Source organism: Notamacropus eugenii, chromosome 5, assembly GCF_028372415.1.
Source record: "Notamacropus eugenii isolate mMacEug1 chromosome 5, mMacEug1.pri_v2, whole genome shotgun sequence".
NCBI classification, from domain to species: Eukaryota; Metazoa; Chordata; class Mammalia; order Diprotodontia; family Macropodidae; genus Notamacropus; species Notamacropus eugenii.
The window spans coordinates 340,904,059-340,928,957 of record NC_092876.1 but is presented as its reverse complement, the minus strand read 5'-3'; the positions used below and the strand labels follow the sequence as shown (position 1 = coordinate 340,928,957).

Below are 24,899 nucleotides of genomic sequence, written 5' to 3'. Positions count from 1 at the left end.
TTATTCTATATCATTTTCCTTTTTTGCCTAAACTCATTGAGAAAGCTGTTTACAATTGATGTCTCCACTTCCTTTTCAATCTCACTTTCTTCTTAACTCCTCATCATTCAACTCATCTCTTAATTGTCAAATCTAAGGATATTTTCTTAATCTTCTTGACCTCCTCTGCACCCTTTGATGCTATCAATCATCTTCCGGATACTCTCTTCTCTCTTGGTTTCCGTGACACTGTTTTCTTCTGGTTCTCCTACCTCTCTGATTGCACCTTCTCAATCTGCTTTTTTTAGTTCTTTATCCAGGTCATGTCTCCTAACTATAGATGCCAAGATTTTAGGGCCTCTTCTTATCTCCCTCTTTACTGTTTTGCTTGGTGATCTCATCTTCTCCCTTGCATTCAGCTATAGTCATTCTGCAGATGATTCTCAGATCAGTTCTAACCTCTCCTGACCTTCAGTCTCCCATTTCCAACTGCCTATTGGACTTTTCAAACTGAATCTTAAGCTTACTATGTCCAAGAATGAACTTATCTTTCTCTCCAAACCCTCTTTTCTTCCTAACTTCTCTATTTCTGTTGGAGGGTGCCACCATTTTTTCAGTCACCTTGGCTCACAACCTAGGTGTCATCCTTGACTCCTCTCTTTCACTCCCCCCACCCTCACCCCATATCCGGTCAGTTGTTGAGTTCTGTTATTTCTACTTTTGTAACCTCTCTCTGTTCCATTCTATCTTCTGATACTGCCGTCAACATGATACACTTATCACGTCATAACTAGACTTGCAGTAGTATGTTGGTTGGTCTGCCTTCCTCAGGTATTTCTCCACTACAGTCTCCACCTCCTCTCAGTTGTCACATTGATTTTCCTAAAGTATTAAGTCTGACCATGTCACCACCACATCACCACGCTCGCTCCTCTCCCCCCCCCAGGCGCTCCATATTGCCTCCAGGACCAAATATAAAATCTTTTTGACTTACTTGACTTAAAAAGCCCTCTGTGACCTGGCCTGTTCTTACCTTGCTATATACTCTGTAATCCAGGGACCCTGGCCTCCTTGCTGTTCTTTTCAGATGACACTCCCATCTTCCTTCTCTGAACATTTTTACTGGTTGCTTCCCATGCCTGTAACTCTTTCCCTTGTCATCTCCACCTCCTAGTTTGCTTGGCTTCCTTCATGTCTTACCTAAAATCCAACCTTCTGAAAGGAGCCTTTACCAATCTCCCTTAATATTAGTGCCATTTCTTGGTTGACTGTCTCCAATTTTTCCTTTGTGTCTTGTTTGTATGTAGTTGTCTTAGACTGTAAACTTCTTGAGAATAGGGACCATCTTTTGCCTTTATAGCCCCTCTGCTTAGACCATGTCTGGCACATAGTAGGCATTTAATAAATGCTAACCCTAATTGACTGACCACTTTGAAGGAGATACTACAAGCATTTGCAAGTAAAATTTGAGTCTCAGAGAGATTGAATGATTTGCTCAATGTCATAGAGTCTAGTAGGCATGAGAACCAGGATTCATACTGAAGAATTAAACACTCAGGTGTTCAGCTGCTGTTCTTTTCACAATACCAACCTCATTATGGCATCTCACCTCTCTCTTGTCCATCTCCCTTCCTCAAAAAAAGGAGTAGCAGTAGAGTGGGAAGCATTTGTAGACAATACATTGAATGACATCATGTAATATGGGTTCTGTAATTGATAACTAAGCCCAGAATTACAAAGTATGTGTGAGTGAAAATGTGGGACAGTAAGAGATGTTATGTTCATGAAGTTCAAGTTAAAGAAACTGTTTTGTTCTGGGAGAAATGCTTTATATATCATCTAAGACAGCGGGGGTAGGATGATTTGTTGTGGATTTTACCTTGTCCTTTGGTTATATTTTTAGAGTGTAGTCTTTTATTAAGATGAGGATTCTGCCTGGTCTAATATTGGTGATTTCCACTTTGATTCTGTGAAACCTCTGGAGACTCTCACTGAGTCTCAAGTACCAGTTACGGGATTTCTAGATGTGGCACAAGGGAGACATAAAAAAAAAAAAATTAACTTTGCAGTCATAGGAAGACCATGGAGTGGCTAAATGAACCTGCTGATGGGCAATATTTTTTATTTTCTATACCTGTAAAACCAGGGCACAGGTCTTTTATGCAGCTTTTTTTTCGTGGTGGTTAATTCAGTATTGAGGGAATGAGGAGTTAGCTCCCCACTGTTGCTTATATAATAATGATAGTTGACATAGTACTTCAGAGTTTACAAAAATAATTTATATCAGTTATCTAATTTGAGGCACCCCCCAAAAACCGAAATAAAACCTTGTGAGGTCAGTATTACAGGTATTATCATGTTTTACAAAGAAAGGTGAGACTCAAAGTTTGAGAAATTTGACAGCAGTCACATAACTAGTATTTGAGGTGGGATTTGTTGTTGGCTGTCTTCTGATTCCCAAGTCCAGGGCTTTTCCCTCTATACTGGCTGCCTCCATGTAGTCATAGAAAAGTCTATGTCTGGACTGGGAGTCAGGAAGACGTGAGTTCAAATTTGGCCTCAGACACTTAATAGCTATGTGACCCTGGGCAAGTCACTTGACCTCTGCCTCAATTTCTCTATAGAATGATGGTAATAATAACATCTGTCTTCCAGGGTTGTTGAGAGGATCAAATGAGATAATACTTGTACTTACTACAGTGCCTATAACATAATAGGTGCTTGTTGTTATTTAGTTGTGTTTGACTTTTTGTGGCTCCCTTTAGGATTTTTATGGCAGAGATACTGGAGTGCTTTGCCATGAGGAAACTGAGACAAACCAGGATGAAGTGACTTGCCCAGGGTAATACCATTGATAAGTTGTCTGAGGCCTGATTTGAACTAGTGAAGATGAGTCTTCCCGACTCCAGACCTAGCACTCTATCTACTGTACCAGCCAACTATATCCTTTTTTTCCCCTTCCCTCTTCAGACTGTTACTGGTGGGGAGGTATGCCATGAATTAGGTACAGGATGATTCTCCTTCAGGCAGCACTAGAGTCATGTGCCTTTGGTGTGAATGAGTAGCTTCCTTTGTTTTGTTTTTGGAGGGAAGGAGTTACTAGGGTAATCTAGTATGATCAAGATTTTTTACCAAAAATTGTTTGTGAGCTTCTAGAGCTCTAGACAAAAGTCACAAGGTAGGTAAAATTTATCTTTAGAACTTATAGGGAAGATACTTTGGTTAACTGGTGAGGGAAAGTACTTTCCTGGTCTTCCTTTCTTATTACTGACCATAATCACTAACTAATTATGTAGGAAGAATAGGATTATGTTTTATTGGGAGGGAAAAAGGAGCAAGTAGGATATACAAGGTAATTTGAGGTGGGAAAGAATGTTAACTTTTAGGGGAAATGAGTGTCTTTGCTTTGCCACTGAAATTTTGAGAGGTTACTATTAGCTTTACATTATGGAAATTGCTTAACTTTGTTACAGAAAAGTAATTCCCATTAGTTGTTGCTGGGGAAGGAACTCCAAGTTAGTGTATGACTTCTCAAAATTAGAAGGGGACTTCAAAAATCATCTAGTTCAATCTATATACTTGGCCAATCTAGCCTTTGCTTGAAGACTTAAAATAAGAGGAAACTTACTACTTAAAAAGGCAGCCTATTTATTAACGTTTGGATAGCTGCAACTATTAGGAAATTTTATTTACACCAAGCTTGCATTTGCCTCATTTTTTTTTTTTTTGTTACTTCTGCCTGTTTTTCCTATTTCTGCCCTCTGGGTTTAAATTTAACTAATCTGATTTCTTCTACATGGTAGCTATTACATCAGGCCCGTTTTTCACCATCTACTCTCTTGTCTAAGTTAAACATTCTCAGTTCATTCAGGTGATCCTTGTATGCTGTGGACTTAAGGCTTCTCTCTCTTCACTCTCATTTATCTTTTTAGCTCCATGGATTCATTTATTTGTACATATAGCTTCCTAATCTATATATTGAGCCCTAATCTCTCCTGAACTCTAGTCTATCATTGCCTGTTGGACATTTCCACATCCCATTGGCCCAGGGGTTATTAATGTGGAATTGAAGGAACTTTTTTTCTTTTAATTCTGTTACTTTATGCATTTAAAAACATTATTCTAAGAAGGGATCTGTAGTTTTCACGTGACTGTCAAAGAGGTCCATAGCATATAAAAGATTAAGAACCCTTATGTTAGCATCTAAAACTCAGAAAACATATTCAATAATTCGATTCATCATTCCCCCAAACCTACTCCTCAAAACTTCTCTGTTTTGTTGAGGGTACTACCATCTTATAGTCACCTAGGCTTGCAGCTTTGGAGTCATCTTTAACTCATCACTCTCAGTTCCCCATTTTACTTGTCTAATCTTGTTAATTTTACCTTGGCAGCATCTCTGGTATCTGTCCTCTTTTTTAACACTGCCAATGTCCTATTCAGTCCCTTATCCTTCTCACCTAACCTGTTAGTATAGCTTTCTAATTAGTCCCCCTGCTTCCATCCTTTTCCTTTCTCAAGCCATCCATATAGTAGCCAAATTAATATTACTAAAACATGGGTCTGACCTTGTCACTCTGCTGTTCAAAAATCTGTCATGTTGCCTTAGTCCACATCTGGCTCCCATTGGCCTTTCCAGACATATTTTATTTACCACATTTGTATATGCCCTTCAGCTCCCCATTCCAACCACACTAACTTCCTAATTGTTCAAATTTCACATGCATCTCCTGTGTTTGTGCTGTTCTCCACACTTGAAGTGTACTCCTTTCTTATTTCTACTTCTTTAAATCCCTAGGTTCCTTCAAAGCTCAGGTTGACTTTCCAGCTACTTACTGAAGATTTTCTTGTTTCCTCCACTTCTTAGTGATTGCTCTCATTTCAAATTATCTTCTGTTTCCTTATCTGTGTACTAGTTTTGTTCACCTAAGCAAATGTTAGCTCCTTGGCTCCTTGATGTAGGAACTATTTGTTTTTTTCATTGTCAGTACTTAGCACCAATACCTTTAAGTAAGCACTTAAAAGAGGTGTTGTAGGGGTTAGAGTGCTGAATATATAGTTAGGAAGATGTGAAGTACAAATTCTGCCTTAAATACTTGTTAGCTGGTTGCCTTTGGCAAGGCATTTAATCATTGTCTCAGTTTTTGTGTCGGTAAAATTAGGATACTAGCATCTACCTCATAAGGTTGTTGTGATAATGAAATCAGGTAACAGATGCAAAGCCCATTCCAAGATCTTCAAGTCCTTTATAAGTATTGTTACTAATTAATTATGTCTGTTGAATTGGCTGCTACAATAGAGACTTTAATTGTCACATTTAATTCTAGGAGTATAGCAGTAAAAGAAAAAATATACTGCCCTCCTTTTCAGGGTAATTAAAGATTAAAAAAAATCTTTTCATGCTTTGTAGAACATTGCCTCCATTTTACTCAGGTTTCATTTAAGTTAAATTGCTGGGGGGAGAAGGTGATCTGAAGTCTAATTTTGCTCCTCACTTCTTTATAAACATTGGGTAGTCATTTTAGTAAAAAAAAAAATAGGATGAAAATCTCAAATGAATGAAAAAGAATGATGGTGGTAGCAGACTAAGATTCAAATAGTTTATTTTGGAGTAAAAATATATAAAGGGGGAAACTGCAAGAGATTTCACTGTATTCTTGAACCTCAAGTAATCCAGTCATACATAACAGGTTAATTATTTTGTTTTCAGATCATCGACCCTCATGAGGTTTGGTCTCTCTTCTGTGGGAGAATCCTAAACTTAGTTATGACCCTGATTTTTTGAAGTACTTTAGGGCTTAGAGTGCTTTGCCACAGTAGCCTTGTGAGGTGGGTTTAGCTAGACATAACTGAATCTTAGAGAGGTGGAATAATGTGTCCCTTTGGCACACAGCTAATAAGTGTTACACCCAGGATTCAAACCCAGGCTTTCTGACTTAAAGTCTGTCACCTTTATTGACCTGACCTTGCAAGATACTTGAGGATTAATTCAACCTTTTAAATACTTTGAAGGAATAAAAGAATCTACCAGCCTGCCAGAAATTTCCCAAAACTATTACATTACATGGGCAAAACTATCTGTTGTTATTTATATAAGAGCTGATACATGTTGTTATCAATTTTTGATAGCCTTAAAAGGAAAATATCGAAAGCAGGATGTTATCTTTCCTCCAATGCCCTGTCAGGGCACCACTATCCTTCTAGCATTGAGGTAGCATTGGAGCTCTCATTCTCTTTTACCCCTCACATCCAGTCAGTTGCCAAGTCTTATCAGTTTTAGCTCTATGACGTCTCCCATTTATTTCTTCATGTCCACAGTCACTGTGATGTTTCATGTCCTTGTTACTTGTCTTTTGGAATATTGCAATGTCTTAATGATTTCCCAAACCTCTAGTCTTTTCCTTTTCATTCAGCCCTCCATAAAACTGCTAAATTGATAATCCTAAAACACCAGTCAGACCATGTCATTTTCCCTAATCAGGACTTCCAATGGCTTCCTCTTTCTGGATAGAATTACAAATTTCTCTATTTGGATATTAAAGTCATTTACAATCTGACTCTAGTTGACCTTTCTGGCTTTATTGCATGCTACTTTTCTTCATGTTTTCTGCATTTCAAGTCAACAGATCTTGCTTGTTGTTCTTTCGTGTACAACATTCCATCTTCTGTCTTCTTCCTTGGCACAAGTTTTCCCTCATTCTAGAAATATACTTCCTTCTTATCTCTGCCTCATAGAATTCCTAGCTTCCTTGAAAGCTCAGCTCAGCATGTGTGTCCTTCTACAGGAAGCATATCCTAAATTCTCCAGTTTCTAGCATTCTTCCCTTGAAAATTATTGTATGTGATTTGTATTATTCATCTGTGTTCATGTTATCATAGTCATTTCATCCTTCTTAATATTCCTTCAGGAACTGTTTCATTTATGTCTTTAGTACTCCTAGCACCTACAGTACAGTATCTGACACATTAGGGGCTTTTTAAATAAATGCTTGCCGAATGAATGGATAAATTCTTAATTTTAGACTGTGGGTCATGTTTTATCATTTAATCTTTGTAAAATATATGAAAAATGAAAAATGTTATAAAATTATTATTATGGTTTATTTACCGGAAAAAAATTCAAAGCACTATTAAAACAAATGCTTCTTTGACTTTTGAACTATCTGATTTTTTTTAGGTCTTTTCTGTTTGTTGAAATGTCTATGGTTTTATCTGCTTCAGTGGTTCGTGTACGAGATGGATTACCACTTTCTGCTTCTACTGATTATGAACAAAGCATGGGAGTGCAGGAATGCAGAAAGTATTTTAAATCACTCTCGAAGAAACTTGGTCAGCTTCCTGATAGATGTACACTGAAAACTGGACAATATAATATTAAGTAAGACTTCTGCTTTGTGCATTAAAGTATTTACCTGATTGTCATTTTAATGAAGTTTAAGTAGTTCTGATACAAATTTGTGTCTTAATGAATTCTCAAGTGGATCCATGATCTCATCTATTTGGATGCTTTTTCCAGCGATATAGATCGCAACCCATCTGTGCTTGTCCATACTGTACTGCTCTTGTCCATGTCCTACAATAAATTCAAAACAGGAGAGGTCCACTCAATGTATTTGAAGCCTTTCTCAGTTTCTCCTGGCATTTTGAATATCTGATTATATTAAGAAAGTTCAGGATAATTCACATCAACAACCATCTGATCCTGAGCCCACAGCAGTAAATTTAGAAATCATTATTCTTTTTTTGGAATCTCTCTTACTGTTCCTAATTTGCATTTGGCTTTTTAAGAGATTTAATTTTAGTGGATTACACATTTTCCTTGTTATAAGTGAATAAATCAAAGATTTATTGAGCATTTACTCTGTCCAGCTTTGTGCTCAGTGCTTGGGAGAGGTGGGTGATCCAGAGAAGTCTTGTGTTTTCTGCCAAGAAACTTATAATGGTTATACTAAATGAAACAAAAGTAAAATGAATAAAATTATGTTATAAATTGTAATGATGCAGACTATGCAATTCAGTACAACAGATTTATATTAACTACTTCTTATGTGCAAAACACTATGTTGGATACTAGCTACTACTGTAATAGAAGCTCAGGGAAAGATTAGGAGGTCGTCAAATTAAAATTAGATTGCTGATTTGTTTGCTACAGTTTGACTTGGTACTTGTGATACTAAGTTTTTTTAGGGGGAATAGTAGGGTAAATAAGGTTGGAAAATATATATTGCATTTGCTTGAGTGTACCCTATAATATAGTGAGATTATTGATGGACCAAAAATCAAGGAAAGGCTTCATAAGAAAATGGGAGTGATTTGCATCTTGATGGATCAGGTACAAGTCTGGATTAAAATAGGTAAAGGGAAGGTGCTTTGACCACAGGAGAGGTGACTGTTCTCTTTCTGCTTAAGAGTGCTCCAACAGTGGTATGTACTTTTATGAGGAAATGCTCTCAGTTGAATGAAGTGGAGAGGACCTGCTCTAGAATGAGAAGTAAAGAAGAATAGGATGGAGCCAGATTATTGGAGAACTTTGAAAGCCAGACTAGAGTTTGTACTTGATACAGTAGGCTGCTATTATAGTTTCTCTAGTAGGAGAATGACAGTGAATACAATGTATTAAGAAAATTAATCTGGCAGCAGTATCTAGGATTGATTGAAAATGATGAAAAGAAAATAGAAGTGAGGAGCCAACTTGGAGGCTGTTAATATACCCTAATACATAAACCTAAACAGTTATAACACTAAGCCATTGTTGATGATTGTATTTTACCATTTGTGGTTTGAAAAATATGGTTATTGTTGCAATAAGGGATGAAAGATAGGGAAGAGACAGAGATGATTCATAAGTTTTTGACCTGGGAGAATGGAAGAAAAGTGTTATTATTAGCAGAAATGGAGTAGTCGGGAAAGAGGACCTATTTGGAGAGAAAGATAAACACATTTTTTAACATGTATTAAATAGCATTATGAGGTAGTAGAAAGAGTACCATCACTGCATCAGAATATCTGATTTCTAGTTCAGTTATGCTACCATTAGCAGTGTAATTTATGGTAATTACAAAAAACTTCTTTGGCACTTCATTTCTTTATCAGAAACAAGTGGAACTTGGTGATCTCCATTATCTCTTCTGGCTAAAAACACTGGAGATTCTGTGATTCTCTTTAAGTTTGAAGTGGTGCAGTATATTCAAGTGGAGATACTCTGTGGACAACTGAAAATAACGGAACTAAAGTATATGGTTCAAGACTACAGATAGTAGATTTAGAAATTAATCATTCCTGCAATTAAGTTGTGGTTGCCACAGTGCGAGTGGCTGAGTTAAGTGTAGAGAGGAAGGCATATGGCAAAGGAAATAACCTTTGGTGACACCTATAGTTTTAAGATACTGTGATCAACTGAAATGCTTAGTGATGGGATATTAAGATTGTTTTCTGAGGGTAGAAAAAAATTGCTTCAACCCATGAAGTTGACAGTCTTTCTAAAATAATGTATTAATCTACTTTTCTAGAAAGTACAACATTTTGTTTTTTTGGGTTTTTTTTAAATTAAGGTCTTGAAGTTTCTTGAATTATAGCATTGTTACCAATTATTATTATGTAAAGCTGTAGCTATACGTAGAAAAGGAATTGGAATGAATGTGTATTGATTTCAAGGCCAAAGCCTGGGACAGAATATTTCTTTACTTTGAGCAAAGTTCAAAAATTGTACCCTCCTCTTGTGTATTCATTTCTACTGCTCACCTAGATGTGAGGCTTACTCTAACACATGCAGTTTGACATACCAAAAAATAAAAACTTGAATGCTAGAATGAAATTTTCTGGCATTAAAAATATGTACATTTATGAAGAAGTAATATCAAAAAGTGTTCTGTTGTGTCCTGTGTGTGGATCCTAGGCAGCTGCTTACTTTCCCTGCTTGTAGTTCCAGCTTTCCCAGGACTTACTTTGTAAGTTGCTTTGAATTTTTGTTTGTTGGTATGTTTTAAAATAAATCCCTGATAAAGGATTGTGTTTGTGTGCTATTTGCTTCTTTCTGTTAAAAATGTAATGCAACCTTAAAAAATTAAAATATAAAAATCTAGCTAATTAGTTGGGTTCTAGTTGATTGGGATTTTGTTTTATATGAAAATTTCACTGTCAACATGTTGATGCCATATACATATATATAATTTATGTTATTTGAACTATTAATTATTAAATTTTAAAGCCCCCTTCTGGTGTAGTGGGTAGAGTCAGTGAAGCTTTTAGCAAAGCCTTGAAAACTCTGATGAGGCTGAGCTTTCCCCTAAAATAAAAAAAGTTTATAGTTTTATTGATTTTGTTAATAATGAACTACCATTAAGAGTTCAATTGTCATCTCACTGCTCTTCACTTAAGAGAATTTTATCTTTATCTGAAAGGTGAGCTCAAAACTGTACTATGAAACCCTTTAAACCAACTCTCTTTCCTCTCTATAAAGTAATTATGTCTGCCATTCATTTCGTATTGCTCTATTTTTGTATATTCTTCCTCCTCTATAGTTTTTTTGTAACATACTTGTTTCGGCTTATTATGTAGAAATATGACTGGTTAACCTGACATTTCCACTGTCCAACAATATAACTGTCAATTACTTGCTGTAAGACCTTCAGCAAATAAGCTGTTTTGTTCTTCAATTTGTTAATTTTTTAAAATGGTGATATTGCTCATAAAAATGATATGGTTGATATCTTTGTAATACTTTCTATAGGACTTGAAATATTTATGGAAGCTTCTTTGAAATCACAATTTTAACTTTATGATGAAATTTATAAATGACAAATGATTAATGCAGCAACATGTACCATATAAAAATTAATCACTAAAAATTTATGAGAATTAAGAAAACCATGATTAGTCTCTGCCTCTTTTTGTTCCAGTTAGTAGCAGCAAGTACTTTTTTGTTTAATTACTATGATTTAGTAGCAGTATACTTGGGTAATTATTATTTGCAACTTACTGTTTATTATAATTTGTGAAGCATAAATGTATAGTTAAACCCAGAGTTTTAAAAGGGTTGCTAAAACGTGATAGAGCTTGAAACTTTGTAACTAAAGGCATAAAGCCTATTAACTTTGTTAGAGTAGCTCCTTTAAAGAACACTGCTGAATTGCAGGGGCAGTGTGAAAGAAGGGCCTAGATGTCACTTTGCCCTCTATTCCTTTTAAGAGATCAGATGTGAAATTGCGCCTCACTTTTCTTGCCTTGGGGACCTTGGGCAAAAGCACTGGTGAGTACTCCTGTTAAAAATATAAATGTGTTTCCTGGACACTGTCAGTTCATCTAAATAAGTTCTTTTTTAAAGTGCAGAACCACCCCCAACCCTCATTGAGCCACTTGGTTGTTTCACACTTATTTCACAATCAAGACTAGATTGTCCCCTAGAAAAAATATGAAATCTCTCTCTGACAAACTTAATTCTTTAGATGTCAATTAATTTAAAAGCCTTTAATGGCAGTGAGCCCCTTCTTTAGCTTCACTTTTGTGAAGCAGCACTGTTTATACCCACTTCTGCCTGCCTAGTCGTTCAGACCGTACTGCTTATGAATTTTTTATTTTATTTGTTCTATCTTCTAGTCCTGTACTATCACCATTTCTGACTACAGGAGAAGAATTACGGAGTTTATTTAGTGGACGGAGGAACTCTTTCACCTAGTTCCCTCTACTCTTCATCTTTTGGGATAGGAAAGTGGTAAATCGTGGGAAAGAGATAGTAATCCAGTCTTTTCTAACTTTGCTTGTTCACTGGGATGCTAGGAAAATGATCTGAGCTCTCTTGACTTGTTTTGTTCTACTTTTAATTCAATTCAGCGAATGTTTGTTAGGTTCCTGTTTAAGGAAGGCATTGTTCAAAGGATAAAAATGAAATGAAAAAAATTAATCCCAGTTCTCAGGGAGCTTACATTCAGGGATACCTTCTTGGGGAGAAAATTCAGTAGAGCACAATTGAGGCCTGAAGTTGGGGGAAGGTGGGCAGTTACCTGGAGCTGAAATTCCAAATGGGAGAGAAGCAGAGGTCCTAGGGCAAGAGATTTGCTAACCTGCCTTGAGGAAGGAGAATATCTACACACGTGCTCAAGCACCAGCATTCTACATAAAGAATGAATTCTTACTACATTTCATTGTTTTTCTGATTGCTTAATTGCTGATATTTCAAAGGTATTGTTTTATACTATTTGGTGTAGTGGAAGCACTCTCTTATTCTAGTTCTCACCCTACTTCTAACTAGCTGATTTCTAGGCCACTGATATCTTATTTGTTATTTGAGGGTATTAGATTAAATGACTCTTAAGTTCCCTTTTAGCCTTAAAAATTCTTTGACCATTTTTTTTCATTTCAAACATGCTCTAAAACTATATTATGGGCTAAGCTTTATTTCATTTGTTTTTTTCCATGAATGGATTATTAGGTCACTTCATTTTGAATGGCCCCAAATCTCACTTGAGGAGGTACTATAATATCCTATAGTCATCCACACTGTGGTCAGCAAACGGAACCATCTGGAGGATCTCACCCGTTATAAGGAAGTCCTCTTTCATTTGAGCTCTGTTCATGATATTGTCCACTAAAGGTAGTGAACCACTTTGAGCATACATTGCCGATTATGCAGACTATGCCCAGCAGTTAATTGGGCAAATGATTGGCACATGTGTATAAGTTACAGTACTCTGTAGCTGGACAGTGATCACGATCTAGAATTGAATAGGAGAAAGAGAGACAGCTTGTTTTTTAGAAACAACAATGCTTTCAGTGATTACAAAATGCTCCTTGACATGATTTTTTTTTAAATCCCAATAGTCTAAGTGTTATTATATGGTTGTGAATCCTAGAACACAACAGTCTCTGAAGATCAAAATATCCAAAGAGCAGTGAGCAAATGGTAGACATCAATAGTCCAGAGATTTAAGGTAGAACATACACCAGAACTGCACAAAATGAGAAGTCCATGTATAAATTGCTAAATAGTGGTAGCACTGGTGGATACTGGTAATACTAACATTGATAGTTCTTACATTAATGAGTTCATGATTCTTTTGAATTTTGAGTCAAATAGGTTTTATGAGCTAACCTAGGAACATGACCATTTGTAATGTTATTCCTATGGAAAAATAAGCTCTGTTCCAGACAACTAATTTGTCAGACAGATTTTTGCAATACAGCTTTTTTGTAAATTTGAAATAATGAGTGATCAGATTACCTAAATTTTGAGATCATTAGAGAATAGCAGTTTTACTTTTTGAGAAAGCAAGAAAATTCTGTAATATGGAACAATTTAACAAACATTTAGTGGTTGTATGCAAAACGTTCTTTTAAACTGTAAGTGCAAATGTCCCTGCCTTCAAAGAACTTGAATTATCTTAGTGTCATAGAGCCAGGAGAGTCTGACTGGAGAAGAAGAATAATAAGTGGAGTTATGAGAAGTAAACCTAGAAAAGTAGTTTGGAGTGAAGTGGTAGGGGGCCTTAAATGTTGGCTGTTGAGTTTCTACTTTTTTCTTAAAAGGCAACAGGGATCCACAGAAGGCTTTTTGAATTGAGGAGTGACATTGTCAGACCTGTCCCTTAAAAATATTTTGTCAGTTATGTAGAGGATGAAGTGAAGAGGAGAGACACTATAAAGGGAGACCAGTTGGGGTAGTTCACATTAGGGGTAGTAGTATTGTGAGCAGAGAGAAGGGGGAGATCCTAAAGCTATTGAGCTAGAATCAACAGGATTTGGTAATTGATTGGATAAGGGAGTTGAAAGGGACTTTTAGAAGTCATCTAGTTCAGTCATTTTACATTTAAGGAAAACAAGGACCTCAAATTTAAGTGACTTGTCCAAGTTGGCCAAGATGACCATTAGTTAGGATCAGGATTCAATCCTATCTCCTCTGTCTTGCAATGTAGCACTTTTTTTCACTATATCATGTATGGTCAGATAGGAGATGAATCAGAAAAGAATGGTGTTACGGAAGTCGAGTAGGGCATACTCAAAAACGTCAAAAGCTACTGGGAAGTAAAGTAAGACAGATCCTGAGAAAGACCATTAAGTTGAAAAATTAAGAAGTAATTCCAGATAAAGATTTCAATGAAAGGCTGTAGGAGGGTCAGAGTCCTGTGTGATGGATTGATAAATGAGTGGTGGATAAGAAGTGAGAGCAAGAGGAGGTAATTATAAGAATTTAGCAGTTAAGAGTGAATGAGGGTCTAGCACAGGGGTGGGGAACCTGCAGTCTCAAGGACATGTGTGGCCCTTTAACTGAATCCACATTTCACAGGACAAATCCTTTTATTATGCAAGTGAAGGAAGGAAATTTGGATTTAGTCAAAGGACCACACTTGAGGACCTGGAGGGTCATGTGTGGCCTTGAGGCCACAGGTTCCTCACCCCTGGTCTAGCAGATACAGGATAATAACTTGAGGGGATGGGCAGAGTTGCCTATAGTTTGCAGGCAGTAAAAGGAGCAGTAGTAGGGTGAAAGACAAATAATGATCACTGGGGCAATTTCTTTAAGATGGGATGGATGCAATTAGAGTCCTGACCTTGGCAAGGAGAGTCTTATTCCTTGGAGATGGTGTAGAGGCAAAGAGCTGAGATAAAGATGTAGAGGAGTCTTGAGGGGAAGATGGGTGAACTAGGGACAAGCAGCCTTGATTTTCTCAGTAAAGTAAAATTCAGGGTCATTTGCTGAAAGGTGAGGGAATATAGAGGTGGCTTGAGAGGAGGATTGAAACTAACATAACAGTCAATTTCGGAAGAATGCAGGGATTGCTGTAGGGAGAGCCCAGGTGAAATTAGGTAACATGAATTTGTAGTGAAACCAAGTATGGTTGTATGACCTGTTCTAATGACATTCAGCAGTGGAGAGGAAAAGGCATATATTTGAGGAGACCTACCTAAATAGTCTGTTTACTGGAACTGAGTAGTAAAAAGTAATATGAATGGCACCATGAGTGGAGGATATTATGTTTTTTGAACTGATAAACTGGAGAGTTGACTGCCAAGAGAGAAATATGAGACCATAGATCGGAAGAACAGAGAAGATAAAAGGACAAGAAGTTGCAGTGAAAATGCGTTACAAGTGTATTAGGAGAGAGTGAAGGATAGGGAGTTATAGACAGACATTTGAATCTGAATTTGAGGTCCGGGAGGTAGCACAGCTACATAATGGTGAGACCTTAGAATGAGATGGTGTGAAACATGTAGATTCTGGGAGTTGAGGCAAGTTGAATTGGAAGGCTTTGATATTTGAGGATACATGAACGGATACATGAACATAAATATTCAAGTTCGCAGGCATGAGGGTAGGGGTGGAGTGTAGAGGAATTAGGAGATGTGGTAGGGTTGTTTTGTTCAGTTAGTTAGCAAATACCTGTATTCTCAAGAACAACCTGAGTGCAGCCCTCTACCTCAACGTGATTGGGTGCTGACTAGAAGCATGCAAAGTAGCCATTTTCCCTCAGGTCTCTGGTTCCTCCTATTATTTATTCAACTTGTTCCTGCCCCACATTGGTCTGATAAAATTTATTAGTTGCCACTCTAGATTTTTTAGAATGTTTTATTGATGTTTTATTTTTTATACTTCTGTCATTTCCCCATTAATCCTTTCTTCCCCAAAACAAGCCTTCCCTTATAACAAAGAAAAACTGATATACTACTTTAAATTTTGCTACCAACTACAAAAAGAAAAATTTATTTTAATCTCATTGTTTGCTATATAAAGGAGATAGCAGAGGGATATGTAAAGGAGATTCTCAAATAGAAATATTTAAAAGACCTAATTTTCAACCCTTTCATTAACTTTGCTTATCACCCAGATTGGATAGCCTATTAACATATTCTCACCCAGGGTCAAATCCTTAATTCTTGATACATTAAAACATGTAGGTAGGAAGAAAAAGTTGTCTTTGCTGAGAGAAAAAGAGCCTTTGAGTAGAAAGGAAGAGAGCTCTGGAAAACTGTTCGTTGTGCTCCGAGTGTGGTTAGTTTATTTACTACCCAGAAAGAAAAGAAAGCTTTCTTTGGCAAGTGACATTTCTAACAGGTCACCTTTGAACGCAGACCTGGAGAAGTTAGAGGTAGGGGCATGAATGGGAGAAAGAGAAATGAAAAGAGAGTGCAGTGGGGAGAAAGTGAGAGGCAGTGAGATTATAGTAGCAGCAGAGGTGGTATGGCAATCTACCAATTCAATAAACTTTGAAGGTTCAGTGATGAAAAGATGAAAAGAATCTCATCTTTTAAATGGTGTGTATACAGAAAGACTAGTTCTCCTATAATTCTGGATAGCCAAGGTTTTGTTATAATCTTGGCTTTGTTTTTTCCAATAATTTTTTGGTAATTTTTGTTACTTTAAGGAAAGCAGCCTTTTATGTTGTTTAACAGTTCACTACTGTTTTATCTCAACCAATTTCCAAATCAACATATTGGCTGTATTTGAAAATGCATACTTCATTCTTTTAGTCCATTTTCTCTCTGCCAAGAGTTGGGAGATACATGTCATCATCAGTCTTCTGATCTCAAGATTTATTCTTATTTTTTAATTTCATGCTCAGTTCATTTACTACTCTTTCTCTTTGCTAATATATGTTCAGTAATATAAATATTCCTGCATTGATTGCTTAAGTTGTTTCCCACGTATTTAGTATGTGGAATCATTTTAAATTTTTTATTAAGATTTAGTTTTGGATCCGCTTGTATAAATCATTACACTCACAAAATGCCTCCCATTCTTTGCCTTTCTATTATGGAACTCTTGAATGTTCCTCTTCCTATTTTGTGAGCTGAGTAGCTCTGGAAAAGTACATCAGTAGAAGGAAAAAAGGGAAGGAAATTAGAGTGGAATGGAAGGTAGACTGCATCCATGAAAGATCCAGATGGATACTTTTTTGTTTTCTCTAGCATTCTATTACGTACAACCTACATAACTGACAGGGGGAAACGAGGATTTACCTGAATTTCTAATGTGGAAAGTTGTGTTGCCGTAGAACACGGTCCTCCTATGTTGCATGATAGGTGACAACTTTATATATTTTCTTGATTTATCCTAAAATTTTAAGATATTTCCCTTTTAAAACCAGCAAAAAAAAAATGCTTTTATTTTTATTTCCCAGTGACAATTTGTGCTTTGCTTGGTTGGTTCTTTGTGAGAATTATTGTTTTACTTGTATATTTTCCCATTCATTTATTTATCCCTCCGAGATTTTGAGAAGTGAATTAAGAAAAGTATTTCCTGTATATTCCCTTACCTTGCATACTTTTCTACTTTGAAGAAGACACTGTACTGCAAGCTTCCTAAACAGTATTACTTTTCTGCTTCACAAATAATAATGATGATGATTGCAGGTATATATAATAACACTTTAAAATTTACAAAATGCCTTATATAAATTTTCTGTTTTGAACCTTACAGCAAAGGTAGGTACTACAGGTAAAGTTAACTGATATTGGGAGGTGAGGAAACAGACTCAGGTTAAAAGATTTGTCTATGGTCACATAACAAGTTTTAGAAAAGGTATTCAAACCTAGCTCTTCTTGACTCTAGCACTCCATTATCTGTGCCATGCTACAAATCATCCCTTTGTCTTTCTTTCAAACATCAACTTTTTAAAAGTGACATTTCTAGAGGAATTTTAGGGAATGAGGTTTTTTTGCTGCTGTTGTTGCAGAAAAATCTGCATATTTTAGAACATGGGGATGAGACTTTCAAAGGTAATAAAGGTTGTGAATTTTGGTAACAGAATAGGACTGAGATAATTTCATAATCCCAATTCATTTTATTGTTTGAGAGAAGATACTGAAGAAATTATATGCAAAGGGAAGGAGGAAAGAAAAGGATAGGGTATTTCAAGGGTGGGGAACCTGTAGCCTTGAGGCCACATGTGGCCCTCTAGGTCCTCCTGTGACTGAATCAACAGATTGGGCTTGAGGACCTACAGGACCGCATGTGGCCTCCACCCCTGGAAGCATTTATATAACCCCTACTATGTGTGAGGCACTTGCTAAATAAGCACTTTTATGAATATTATCTTATTTGATCTTCACAACAACCCTGCAAGGTAGGTGCTATTATTATCCTCATTTTACAGTTGGAGAAACTGAGGAAACAGAAGTTAAGGGATATGCCCAGGGTTACACAGCTAGTAATTGCCTGAGGCCAGATTTTAATTCCTGGCTCGATGTTCTGTTGTATTACTTAACTCTGGCAACATTTTTATTATATTTTGCTGCACTATTTGTGATTTATAAATGGTAGCTTTGGCATAACCAATTTTGACCTGGCATCACAATATAATCACCCAAGGAGAATGAGGCAGGTGTCATCAACTCTTGATTATTTAATAACTGGTTTTCCAGTATTACCCAGGTCTCATGTTTTCTCCAACTTCTTGTCTTTTGGTCATTTGTTCCCTTGGTATTTCCACCAAAAGACAAGGGTGCATTTTGCTTCTTGTCAGTATCTTTTATAAAGGTCATAAAGAGAACAGCACCTTACATGTGATAGTTGCTTAACAATTATTTGTTTGAACAGGGGTGACATTAGTGCCTCTATTGAATTATTCATTGTGACATGTTAATTTACTCTTCACTTCTGTGTAGCATAAGCTATCAAGAATTTACCTTTTAAGACTTTTATTTTTATAATTGTGTCCTGCCTGTTATACAGTGTTGCTTTGCCTACATTAATTATGGAAATTTCTGACAACAATAATAGTAATAATAATAATACTGCACTGATGATTTATACTCACTGTTGTAATGTAAAATCTAATTATATTGACTAAATGTGAACATTTTAATTTGATGTAATGGAAATTCAGTGCAGTAATAGGTATATGGTATTTTGAGGTTTACAATGCACAACTTCCAATATAAACTCCTTTCTGCCCCTAGTGATTTTAACATGTTTTATTTGCAATTTGTGTCAAAGATGCCATGTGTGTTCTTACTGATACTTAAACCTGTCAGCACCAAAGTACAAGCATTTCCATCAAATGTATGCATTACTGCAAAAGGTAAAATTGTATGTCATCTCATTAGATTGGCTATACCTTCCCATTTTTGCATCATCAGTATTAAATACTATTACATATTATTCACTTAAAAAATTTCGAATGTACTTTTGTTGTCTCTTGAGTTAGAGTATAAGCTCCTTGTGGGTAGGAAATGCAGCTTTTGTTGTACTTTGGGATCCCGTAGCACCTGTTACAATGCTTTGCATGTGTGGTATAAATGGTGCAGTAATATTTCACTTACCAGTTACTCAAATGTCTAGCTCAGTTAGGGGCTACAACAGCCTTGAACCAAGAGGTTACAGAGGTTTTCACATCTTGGAGTATAGTGAGAAGAATTGAAGATGTGATGAAAGGAGTTTGTTCATTGTTCAGAAGCAAGGTTCTTCCTTTTTGACCGAAAGTGACTATAACGTCGAGCAGGTCAAGAGATGCAGGAGGAAAAAAAGAAAAGTAAAGGGAGGGAAGTGGGAGTTGAGGTGCTGGGAAGGTGACTTTTTGTTGTTAGAGGACAGGACTGGCTGGAGGCAGAAGGAAGGGAGCAGAACATGTTGGAATGTTCCTTGTAAGGGTAAGAAGCCCTGCAAACAGCAGTGACCCTAGAGATAATTTCTGTGTTTCAAATAGTCCCACAGGGAAAGCACAGCAGCTAGAATAGTACAGTTTTGGTAGATGTTTAGTGGTAGGGCAAACTGAGTTGTATTAATTTCAGTCACTTAGTCAATGAGTATTTTTCAAATGTTTGCCAGGTACACTATGCTGGGCTCTCAGGTTACAATGTCCAGTTGCACGAAAGGTTACTAAGCACCTGCTATATTATACGTGGTGAGAAGACACTGTGTTATAATAGAGTCGGCCTTGGAGTCAAGAAGACTTAACCATATGCAAGTCACTGAATTTCTTAGTATCCCAGATAGCTCTCTAAGACTATAAATTACACTGAAGTTTTTGATCTTATGCTCTTACAAGACCCCTCCCCAACCTACAGCAATGTGTGCATATGTAGGTGTATGTATGTGTGTGGGGGAAGAAGACAGGGAAAGAGAGAGAGAGCGAGACAGTGAGTGCAAATTTTGCTTGCTCTCAAGGAACTTATTCTTCTATTTAAAGAAAATGAGGCTTAATTCCCTTGAAGGGACTTCTTTCATAAAGATATTAAGACACCAGAGTATGGTGTCCAGCACAGCCTGGCAGCTTCTGGTGGGGTGTCCACTGGTATAATCAAGACATGCCAGTAGTAGAACAGAACAAAATGTATGTTGTGAGAACCATTCAGTGATAAAGATTACGAGCTTCCTCTAATGACAGGTAAAGAATGAAAATGCCAATTAAATTAATGCTAACCTCAACAAGAAATAAAGGTCTGAAAATGGCATGTAAAGTTGCAAACAGGAATATTTTGATGGATCAGTATAGTATTCATCTAGCCATGTTGTGTGACATTGCAGTTCAAAAAAATTACCTGGTCAAAGGTTTTGCTGTTAGAGATAATTTAAACAGAAGTGGTTTGTTTGGGGGTTTTTGGTAGCAACCACACTTGACTTCAGAGTTCTTTGAAAACTGCCTTGTGAACTTTAAAGTATTATATGAGTGGAAACTGTTATTACCAAATTAAAACACCTAGATTGTATTTTGTAAATGATTTTCCCTGAAAATAAGTACCCCTATCTCTAATCCAGAACATTTTTTAATGCGTTTTAACAGTTACCTGAGCTATTTGTATTTTTTGAATGGTGACTTTGGTATAAGAAATTTAGTTGCATCTAGTTAAAAAAAAAAAAAGTAAATCATGAAACTGCAGAACAGTTTTGTGATATTTTCAGAATTTCTGAAAATTTCTAATTTCTGAGCATAGTCTATCCAGAGAATGGTTTTATAATGTAATAAAACTGATTTTGGGTGATGCGCCTTAGTGCAGCATAAGAACAATTGTGCATCATGTATATATGCTGCAGCTGCCTATAAACTGGAGGCTTTAGTGATTGGAAATTGAATTGTCCTAGAGCTTTCAAGTGTCACCTATTTACCAGTGCCTTACAGACCTAATACCTGCACAATTTTTTCTCCTGATTGGTTCTGTCATATTTTTGTACTAACAGTGAAAGAACATTTCAGAAACATGACCTACCATAGGGCAAGCAGAACTGTGCTGTTATTGGTTATCGACCTCACTCTGAAGAAGGATTAGGGTCTGGTTATATTTTTACTATCATTCTCTTCCTCTTCCCCTTACCTCCAGTGTTACTTTATTGATTTAAACTCTGGAACCAAGTGTTGATCAGAATATGAAATGTTATTTAAAAAGATTTCATGAGAAAGTCGATCCATCATGTAGGCAGAAAGGACTTTCAGTACCCTAATCTTCCTATGAGCCTAAGATTCACTTAAATTTTTTTTGTGTGTGTGCCTGTAAAAACATTAAGGAGCATGTGAAGAAAATTGCAGAATGTTTGCCAAGGTTTCTTGTGGTAGAACCTTCCTCTCTACATGCCATCAATAGTCTTAGTTCACTTGAGATAGAAAGGTATACATACTGCCAAGGAGATAACTGTTGTCTTTTGTGTTGGTGATGCAGAGATGATGAAAAATGTTTCTATTCTGCTAATGAGTTGAGCACTGATGATAAAACTGAAGAAGCTTTTTTAGAGGGCAGGAAAATTCCATGGGAAATGGTCATTTTAGCTGTTAATTCTATAGTGAAGAAAATCAACTATATCACATTGCCCTAGAGATGATGTAGCTGCATATCTTCCTACTTTTTTGAGAAAGTAAAATGATCAAATTGTGAGGTCACAAGAAAAACCCTTTTCTTTTTTCTTTTTTGAGTATAGTCAACCCCAAATCCTATACCATCACACACATTATATTACATATGTTATAGATATATTTACATTAGCCTTATGTTCTCAAGAAAATTAAATTATGTTCAGTATGCATTGTTTATGAAGGCACGAGATGTTAACATGTCAGGATTTGTATAAAAATAATTAAAAGTTATACTAAAACATTTTATTGTTTAAATAGTTACTCTTTATCCCCTTTGCCATATTATGGCATATAATTTTAACTATGGGATATGGGTTTGTCTCTCATCTTCCTTTTCTTTTCACTGGTATTCCATTGGTTTAAAGATGCAGCTTAAAGGAGAATTATGTTTCTGTCCCTTGAAAATCTTTGCTATAATAAATATCACTGTCTTCATGATCGCTTTGACAGTTATTTGCTTGACTGGAACTATTCTTGTGAGGCAGCAAATTACCGGGATTTAATTTGAAACTCTGAATCTATTTTTTTAACTGTAGTTTTATTAGCTCCCTGGGAGTGAGTTACATGATGCTGTGTACCGAAAATTACCCAAATGTCTTGGCTTTCTCTTTCTTGGATGAGCTTCAGAAGGAATTCATCAGTACTTACAACATGATGAAGACAAATACTGCTGTCAGACCATACTGTTTCATTGAATTTGGTAAGTGCCTCATATTTTTCATTTGTTTATTTTAACTACATCTTATTCTTTTTCAGAAACTAAGTTGGGTCATCGTATAGTTTTTCATTTGATTCTAGAAAATAGGCAAATCCATAGGCTGTTGAGCTGTTTATATGTAGAGTATAATAACTTGGCATAAATAGTATACTTGAAAATAACCATGATTATATTGGTCCCAGTGTTTCTATCACTAAAATAGTTCATCATCATTCCCTCTACCCTTAAAGTACAGTATTCGTGAATTGCTGTGGTCAAAAAAATGTCAGCTTTTTGGTGATAAACCTTTTTTAGGTAATTAATTTTTAATTTAGTTTGGTTCTTTGGCAATAGCAATTGGCTGTTATTGGGCCTGCCCTTTGAGAGCCTTTCAGATCAGTAGGACATGGAACTGGCCATAGTTTATACTCTGTGGGCAAGGCCTTCAGGGGCTCAAAGTTACCCTGAAGGTCATGACGTTGTCAGGAGAAGACATGGCAAATGTTTAAATAATTTGTTAGTTAACATATTAATAAATGATAGTCATGTTGCGCCTACTTAAAACATTCAGTAGAGGTAAGTGTGTAGGAAATGTGAAGGGATAGCATGCTCTGATTGGTTTAGAGAATTATCCTCTGAAGTCATTAATATGAGATATTCACAAACTAAGAGTTCAATTTTCTATTTGTTAAGTATTCATCTAATTTGCTTAATGCAGAGGAAAAAGGAGAAGAAAATTACTCATACAGTCCTGCAGCTAAGTTATACAGATTTTTAAAGCCAAGTGCCAAATAGTAAAAAAATAAGTTCCACATAGAATATATTTAGGAAATGGCTTTCATTGATTTTATTAACATGAGTACTAGTTTTATAAATGTGTTTTTTTAGAGACAGTAGTAAAGGAAGAATTTAAAATTATGTTCTAATATGTTGTGGGCAATAGATTAGTATTAAATAATCGATTTGAAAAGTCATGATTTATGTAAGATGCCTATTTTTAAATATTAAAATTAATTTTACAGTGGAAGTGATTATGTAACCATAGTTGGTAAACACTGACAGATTCAATATTTCATGAGGTGAGAACCTTTTTTTTTAAATTTGGAAAGAGTTCTAAAAGAGAGTGATGAAAGGAGCTGTTGTTCTCTATAATCACTATTAAAATAGATAAAATTTTAATGCGTATGTAGTGTCACATTTTAAATGATTCAGTTACCAAATGTGTCTTGGAATTTTTTTTAAATTTTGTATAGATAACTTCATTCAGAGGACCAAGCAGCGATATAACAATCCTAGGTCTCTTTCAACAAAGATAAATCTTTCTGACATGCAGACTGAAATCAAACTGAGACCACCTTATCAAGTTTCCATGTGTGAACTGGGATCACCCAATGGATTCACATCTTCATTTTCTGTGGAATGTAAGAGTGCTAGTAAGATTTCTTCTGGTGAGTTTTGAATTTTAATTATTTCATTCCTCTTAGACGTTTGGTATGGATAACATTCCTGCTTTATCTGGTAATTGTAGTACCTTTCAAAATGAATTTCTTTTTTCTCATGCTTTAAACCAGGTATGTGAAAGTACTACAGATGTATAAAGTGCAATATTTTCTCCTGTGACTTGAAGAGTACCAATGTAGGTAAAGATTTAAAGCAAGGGATTTATCTGTAAAAAAAAAAAATTCTCAGATCTCTTTGCTAATAAATTACTCTCAAATGAGTTCTTTTAAAAAAAATACCTCGAAAGAATAATAATTTTGTAACTTGCTGAGAAGAAAGTGAATTGCTTCTGCTGATTTGTAATTTGCCAGTTGGATTTTAGGGCAAAATCCCTGATGGTCAGAGAAAACTCAAATAGCAGATATTTATTGCCACATGAAGCATCCTTGCTAGGGCAACTTAGGAAACAAAGATGAGTGAAATATATTGCCTTCCCTCAAGCAGCTCACAATGTAGTGAGAGGGTAGTGGAACTGTAATAGTTAAGAGAGTAGTGCTAGTGGCAGTAATGCTACTTACAAGGCAAAATATGATCACTGCCAGAAGAGAGGACAAATTTCAAAGAGAGTTTAGGGCCAGGTTTCATGGAGGGAGCAGCTTTCGACCTTGACCATGAAGAAAAGGTTTGATAGCTACTCGTGGAATAGTGTGCTAAGGACATTGCAGGTAATTAGAACAGCATAATAAGAGGGTGTGATGTGGGAGGGTGTGAAGCACAGATGGTGAGTAAGTGATTAAGTCCTGTTTGGCATGGGGAGAGCATAGGACCCTTTTAGAGAAGTAGTGGAAGATGAGGCTTAAAAAAGGTTAGGGTTAGATTTTGGAGAAAATGTTCAAATAAATTTAAGAATACATGCTATGAGAAATAGCATGAATGGATAAAGAGATGACTTCAGAAGCAGGTAGATGCCCTACCTCTGAAATACACTGCTTTGTGACCTTAAGCCA

The 24,899-nt window shown here is 36.1% G+C and overlaps 1 protein-coding gene across 11 annotated transcripts in view; it reads left to right on the top strand.

Annotated features, from left to right (window-relative positions):
• Positions 1-24,899, top strand: part of SEC22A (SEC22 homolog A, vesicle trafficking protein) — a 143,709-nt gene that overhangs the window by 2,055 nt on the left and 116,755 nt on the right. For 9 of the 11 annotated variants that reach the window (XR_011967960.1, XM_072613781.1, XM_072613782.1 and 6 more), the window contains exons 2-4: positions 7,157-7,357; positions 22,292-22,455; positions 23,706-23,900. Coding sequence is in view for 10 of the 11 variants with exons in the window: in XM_072613781.1 (XP_072469882.1) it covers positions 7,176-7,357; positions 22,292-22,455; positions 23,706-23,900 (541 nt within the window). In the remaining variant the exon portion in view is untranslated. The remainder of the gene's footprint in view (positions 1-7,156; positions 7,358-22,291; positions 22,456-23,705; positions 23,901-24,899) is intronic. The other 2 variants (XM_072613785.1, XM_072613784.1) reach the window with 1 other exon arrangement.